The sequence below is a fragment of the Anarhichas minor genome, unplaced genomic scaffold (assembly GCF_050575085.1).
Source record: "Anarhichas minor isolate MPS153535 unplaced genomic scaffold, ASM5057508v1 ptg000078l, whole genome shotgun sequence".
Taxonomy (NCBI): Eukaryota; Metazoa; Chordata; class Actinopteri; order Perciformes; family Anarhichadidae; genus Anarhichas; species Anarhichas minor.
In genome coordinates, this window is record NW_027466524.1 from 797,311 (window position 1) to 803,951 (window position 6,641).

General features: G+C 39.9%; 1 protein-coding gene across 1 annotated transcript; it reads right to left on the minus strand.

The window, feature by feature from the left end:
• Positions 1-933: 933 nt before the first annotated feature.
• On the minus strand, positions 934-6,015 carry LOC142937916 (ly6/PLAUR domain-containing protein 6-like). Its single transcript, XM_076081039.1, has 4 exons — positions 5,898-6,015; positions 3,749-3,847; positions 1,529-1,659; positions 934-1,107 (listed from the first exon to the last, which is right to left on the minus strand). The coding sequence occupies exons 1-4, from the start codon at positions 6,013-6,015 to the stop codon at positions 934-936; spliced, it is 522 nt and encodes a 173-aa protein (XP_075937154.1).
• Positions 6,016-6,641: the final 626 nt, after the last annotated feature.

Below are 6,641 nucleotides of genomic sequence, written 5' to 3' on the forward strand. Positions count from 1 at the left end.
GAAACCCTTGGAACTGTAAGAACACCGAGCTAATTCAAAATCTCCTAGAAACTGATATGAGATTTATGCTTATTAGTCATGATATTGATGGATTGTTCTCATGACGGTCAGTTAACTCTTTGACTTCAGCTCTGAACCACGAGGTCTCACATCAAACTCTGTAACCTTTAGCTGACAGTTGATATAAAATAAATACTATGTAGATGTACATCAATGACACACGATGGATTACTGACTTACACATGCAACATCAAATCCTAAAGATTTAGACAAAACAAAACCGTCTCTTAAGTTGCAATGTTCTCCTGTTCTCTTCTGTTCTTCTTGACCTTTAGAAGAACCCAAAACACTGATACATCATTGTCCAGAAGACGCAGAGCAGCATGATCAGCCTGCTAAAGCTGTGAGACATGACGCTGATGAGATGATAAGAGATTGAACGATGCAAAATGTGCCGTCGAACCAAAACTATGAGCTAGAAGAGGCAAACAGGTTCTGTAGAGACGAAGGTATGTGATGGTATGTGATCTGATGCTGGAATAGAAACATGAATGAATGCAGTTCTAATGAGATTACAGGACTCATGTCTATGCTTACAGAGTTCCTCACAGTGGGAGTCTGTCGTGTCTCACAGGAGAACAATCATTCTTTAATAAAACCTCTATTCAGCTTTTCATTGAGTTTTTATGAAAAGAAAGGTTTTGTTCCACAATGTAAACAGTGAAAACAAACACGCTTCTAAAGTCAATACACACTCACTCTGTAGATATGTATTTAATGTACATGATAATGCACTCAGTTGAGGGGTTGTTCCACTTCCGTGTGTTTGGACCTCACAGGAAAAGAAACCTTCTGTCAGATTAGAATCCAACCGGTCCACTGACCACTGACCACCCTCCACTTTACCTCACTGGACTTGACTGTCTTCACTTTTCAAACCCCAGTCGAGATGGTGAAGGAAGCCATGAAGAGTGAGAGAGTCAGTGTGTGGCTTTGGGAACGCCCCACAGTGCTGCTGAGCGGTGAGGTGGTGGTGAAGATGGTGTCTGTTTGGTTCCAGGGCATCGGTAAGTTACAGATGTTTCCCTCACAGCAGGCTGTGCACACCTTGACGGGAAGATACACATCATGAACACTGCTGAGCCCCACAGCACAGGTACTGTGCTACCACAGCATGGAGGCTTATCGGCTGCTGTTTGGAGCAGATGCTCAAAACGTTATTTATATCATCACATACAATCATACACAGCAGAGAAAGAACGCCTGAGAGGAGACTAGATCGTTCTCCTCTTCATAGGCAAAGCACCAGAAACCTTCAGACTACTGCCGTACATGAACCGTCTCCAGTTACTCTTTGAACACTTAGTTTGACTGACTTCACATAAACATACAGATGTCACATTTCATTTATGACCAGTGCTGTGAACACCACAACCTCTACTCCATTTGCCTCCATTTTATTTTGTTGGGGGCAGATATTAAAACATGGCAATAAGTAATAAGTAACTGAATTCCCAACACTCCCCACCTTGTTTCCTTCATGACCCATGTCAGTGCATCCTGTGGAGAGACAGTCCTCCAGGGCCACACAGCGTTTGGTCACTGACACACTGTCTCCCTCTCCGTCTATCGTGTGCCGGGTGTAGCAGTATCTGGCTTCTGGAAAACATATTAAAAAATGAAGCACAAACATATGAGGGCGGAGCTGGGCGGGACGCTCTGAAACGTATATCAAGGTATCATTGTGAAGCACGGACGGTACCGGTATATTTCACGGTATATTTGTTTCTCCTAAAATGTCAACATGAATGCTTTTGAAGGGGAGCACTGGTGTGGTAACTGCATGCCATCATTCCAATCATTATGAATCAGTGTAAACATCTAACGTTATCTCATTACTTTGGTATTGTCATCTGTAGTGCAGCAAACACACAATTCAACTGATTAGGAATTAAGTGATTGTGTTTTTATTCAAATGTTATCATCTTGGCATTAGTAGTTTTAATAATGAATGTTAAGCTGCTTAGAGCTCATGTTAGGAAGTTAAACAGCTCATAATTCATCTCTAATGTTTATTTATGTTGCTGTGAAATCATCTCAAACTACTGGATTTATTCACGTTTCAGTAGAAACTACATTTGAACACATCATGATAGCGGTTCATTTACCTTCACCCAATACTCATTTTTACTGAGTAGAGCTTGAACGCAACATAATGAAGTCAGGTCAACCTCATAACGTCTGTTTATCTGCGTGCTGTGAGCAGAAGAGCCGCTCACTGTGATCACTGTGAGCACTGTGAGCACAGTGACCCACTGAAAACGGGTCCGCGACCCACTTTTGGGTCGCGACCCACCAGTTGAGAATCACTGCTTTACATAAATGTTTAGTTGCAGCTTGTAGTGATTTCACATTTCATTGATGTCAAACTCAAACACAAAATACATCCCATCCCTTTTGATTTGTACTACAGTAATCAGATGTTGGGTTCATTATTAAAATCTTGCTTTATTTTTGTTTCAAATGATTATGTTTTGGTTAATAAAAGTCTGTGTTTATTCTCCCACTGAAGCCTTCTTTCAGGTTCTTGTTAATCTGTGCTGTGTTTAATCCATCTGAAGACAAACTTTCAGGTTTTAGGACATATATGTCTCAATGCTTTGACATTAAATACATTAAATACATTAAAGGTGTGAAGTTTGTGACCATCGGTTGAGCCATGTTTTCATGAGCAGGGAGAAAGGAAGATACCACCTATCAATCAAACAATGCAGTTCTAAAACTATTGAGAACAAAAAGGTTTTGCAAATGAAGGAAATGCATTCAACACATGTATTAGACCCAAGATACACCCTGAGAAACACTCAAGCTGTCTTTAAACTCCACAATACACTTTCAGAGCCAGGCTACGTACTTTAACAGTGTGGTTCAGCTACAGACTCAGTTACAGCAATAGTTTACTAACATTAAACATCTAAAGGTACACTGGTCATACCACTGACAAAACTGGAACCATGTGGAACCATCTGGAACCATCTGTCAATACTGTTTGGAAAAGGAATTGGATGAACCATCCGTCACTCCAACTCTTCCTGAAGTCAGTCAGGAGAAGAGAGAAACCATCTGTTCCACAGAAGCCTTCAGTGTCCTTCTTTCAATGAAGAAATACTCTCCAGTTGTGATAGAACGGATGCTATTGCAGCAGCTACGCTAACCTCTTCAGAAGCCGTCATTGTTGTTTAGAACCAACAGTCTCCTCCCTGTGTGGTCACACACACCTAAGCCCCGCCCCGAGCTGCCTGTGGCTCCTCACAGGACTCTGATTGGTCTGTGACTTGGCTCCATAATAGGACACAAAGACATCATTTGAAGCCTGACGATGGATTTTGAGTGAAATGTGGTCCTGAGATTCTCCACACCATAGTCCTGTAAAAGTATGTAATCTGCCTAGAAACAAGCGATGGACAACTAAGGGTCAGAAAGTGCAGCGAGTCTCCTGTAGCTTCAGAGAGCCTAGAAGCCGTGGTCAATGCTAATGGAGCGCCGAGTCACATGTTCTGAGATTGGTCTTGAGACAGGCTGAGAATCCAGCTGCAGTGCAAGGTAAGAGTTTGACTGCTTATGAATTCAACTTTCAATTTTACAGAAAAATAATGTTTTTTCTTCCCTTAAAAGTCACATAGTCTAACTTTAAGATGAAAAATGTGGTGCAAACATTACTGCGTAAATGTTGCCAGGTGACTCTTACCACGAGGGCAGTACACGTCTGGTGCCCAGCGATTGCACTCAAAGTTGTCTCGTGCATCTTCACAGGTGAAGCACTTGAATCCACCAGGAAATGGAGTGGCTGGGGAGAAACACAACCATCACATCCAATGAACAACAGCCAATCAACATTCAGCACTAAACTTTCTTTCTTAAGAAATGGAATTCATCAAAGACATGGTGTGGAGCATCAGATCAGAAACTTAACCGTCTAATAGCTGCAGGTTTTAAGAGCCAGAAACCTCCTCAACTGATCAGGTAATGACTGAAAGATGGTCTTCACTTTGTGCTGTTGATGAGGCTTCAGAGCTCGATGTCATGAATGTACCGAAACAAGAAGGAAAGGAGATGTGCCATAATAGTTTATATATATATATATATATGCATATATATATGCATATATATATATATATATATATATATATATACATATATATATATACAGTATATACAGAGAGAGAGAGCTGGAGAGATGAAACACTTTTTATATAATTTATCATCATTTCATTCAGTCACATGAGGCTGTTCATTCCTGAGTGTTTGATGAGTTTTATCATTTAAGAGAAACAATAATCATATTCTGGGTTAATTAATATCGACGTCACAATCTGAATTTCAAAACGTACAGACGCAAATAATTCATAAATAAGACGATCGCATTCCGCCGGTAGAAATGGATCCTGTGCTTATAAACAGAACACAGGACACAGTTTGTTAACAGACTACAGAGAGAAACACCTCTACAGTGGTGATTACTGTGTGTCTTTATTAGTTATTAGTGTTATTAGTTACTGTTATTAAGTACAGTGATCATGTGAACAGACACTAACTTATCTAAAGTCTCTCCAGCTGTTAAAGCCGACTAACAGCTGATCCAGCTGATCCAGCTGGTCTACCTGTGACAACAATGTGACAACTACGTGGTCATATTGTTTAGTTGTGGATGTGACACAGCAGCTAATGCATTTAACCTAACCTCCCACCTGTGCACCGTGTGCTCTGTATGGGTTCCAAAATAACACACAGGAGGCTTTAAGGGGAGGAAGTATTTTGGTTCTTACTCAAGCGGCCTTGGTACAGTACAAGTGCCTGAAAACTGTACTGAGTCATGCTCCACCACTGACTTCCTGAAGATCACCTGTTAGCCAGCAGTAACTAACTGACGCTGTCTCACAAAATCAACATGAACACAAACGGCTGCATCGTGTGTGTGGCTATATTAGACAGAGGACAAAAGCTTATCTTCCTCGCATTACTGAACATGCATAAATCCTTGTTTTCAAAAGTGACATTTTTCTTTTCACACTGAAACACAAATCAATGTGTTCGGATGAATCCACTCTGAGCTACTTTTAAATAGCACAGTTTTGGGATATAAAACATGGAGGCCTATTGTGGACAGATGGTCAAACAGACAACAATATATGAAGTGTTGAGTGCAGTTGGATGCTCTTCTTGCTCATCCTTATGTAGTAATAGTAGTAATAGTAATAGTAGTAGTAATAGTAGTAGTAGTAATAGTAGTAGTAATAGTAGTAGTAGTAGTAATAGTAATAGTAGCAGTAATAGTAGTAGTAATTGTAGTAGTAGTAGTAGTAGTAATAGTAATAGTAGTAGTAGTAGTAATAGTAATAGTAGTAATCATAGTAGTAGTAGTAGTAGTAATAGTAGTAGTAGTAATAGTAGTAGTAATAGTAGTAGTAGTAATAGTAGTAGTAGTAGTAATAGTAGTAGTAATAGTAGTAGTAATAGTAGTAGTAGTAATAGTAGTAGTAATAGTAGTAGTAGTAATAGTAGTAGTAATAGTAGTAATAGTAGTAATCATAGTAGTAGTAGTAGTAGTAATAGTAGTAGTAATAATAGTAGTAGTAATAGTAGTAGTAGTAATAGTAGTAGTAGTAATAGTAGCAGTAGTAGTAGTAGTAGTAGTAGTAGTAATAGTAGTAGTAATAGTAGTAGTAGTAGTAATAGTAGTAGTAGTAATAGTAGTAGTAATAGTAATAGTAATAGTAATAGTAGTAATAGTAGTAGTAGCACTTGCTCTGTACATGTTTTGATCTGCTATGTGTCTGGAGGACTAACGGCAGTGTGGTAGAACAACAGAAGAAAAGTGTTTGAAAGTAGACCCTTACTTGAGGGGTGGAGGTGTATGATATCTTGTTGAGTGAAGTCTCTGTTGTGGGCTGTGTTCACAGGGTCTGGGATGACAGTCAGCAGGAGGACCCAGGCCACTGCAGGCCAGACCTCCATTGCTGGTTGCTATGGGTTTACACATGCAGCTTTCTGATTGTTGAAAGTCAACCGAATACCTGTGAAGTAAAACATAACAACGAGGATGGTTAGGCCATGACTGCATAGTGCACGGCTGTAGTTTATACACTCTTTGATTCAGTCAATCATTGCGTAATCACACAACATGCTGTGGTGTGTCTGGTCACTGCTGTGGTGCTTTTGCTCTGTGACTCTTTTGTCTCTGGATTCAGCCATCAGGCTATTGTTGCTCATGGCACTGCCCAGAGGATCAATGACTGGTGTTGTGTCACATGTTATCACAGATAAAGCCTACACATTATGTTTAACCATAGGTAACGAGTTCTTCAACAGTATAGAACTAATAATTCAAATGTTGAATATGTGTGAACACAGCGGTGGAAAAGACACTGCAGACAGAGCTGATTGAATTAGCTTTCCCTTTTGTTCACGTGTCCATGCTTGTGTGTTAGATAGAAGAGATAGAACACTATATCACTGATACTGAACAATACGGTTTTTTAATCAGATGGGTCATTTAGCTTCCATTGAGATCTTTATCTAATCATTTGTCCAGCAATGTCTTGCTCATTCATTCCTGCTGATTCCTGCTGAGGTCGATGAGT

Bases quoted from the DNA above. Each gene is read 5' to 3' on its own strand.
- LOC142937916 (XM_076081039.1), bottom strand. From the start codon at position 6,015: ATGGAGGTCTGGCCTGCAGTGGCCTGGGTCCTCCTGCTGACTGTCATC. The intron at 3,848-5,897 runs GTAAGGGTCTAC...GTTTCTCCCCAG, and splicing joins CATACACCTCCACCCCTCAA to CCACTCCATTTCCTGGTGGA. The intron at 1,660-3,748 runs GTAAGAGTCACC...TATGTTTTCCAG, and splicing joins AGACGTGTACTGCCCTCGTG to AAGCCAGATACTGCTACACC.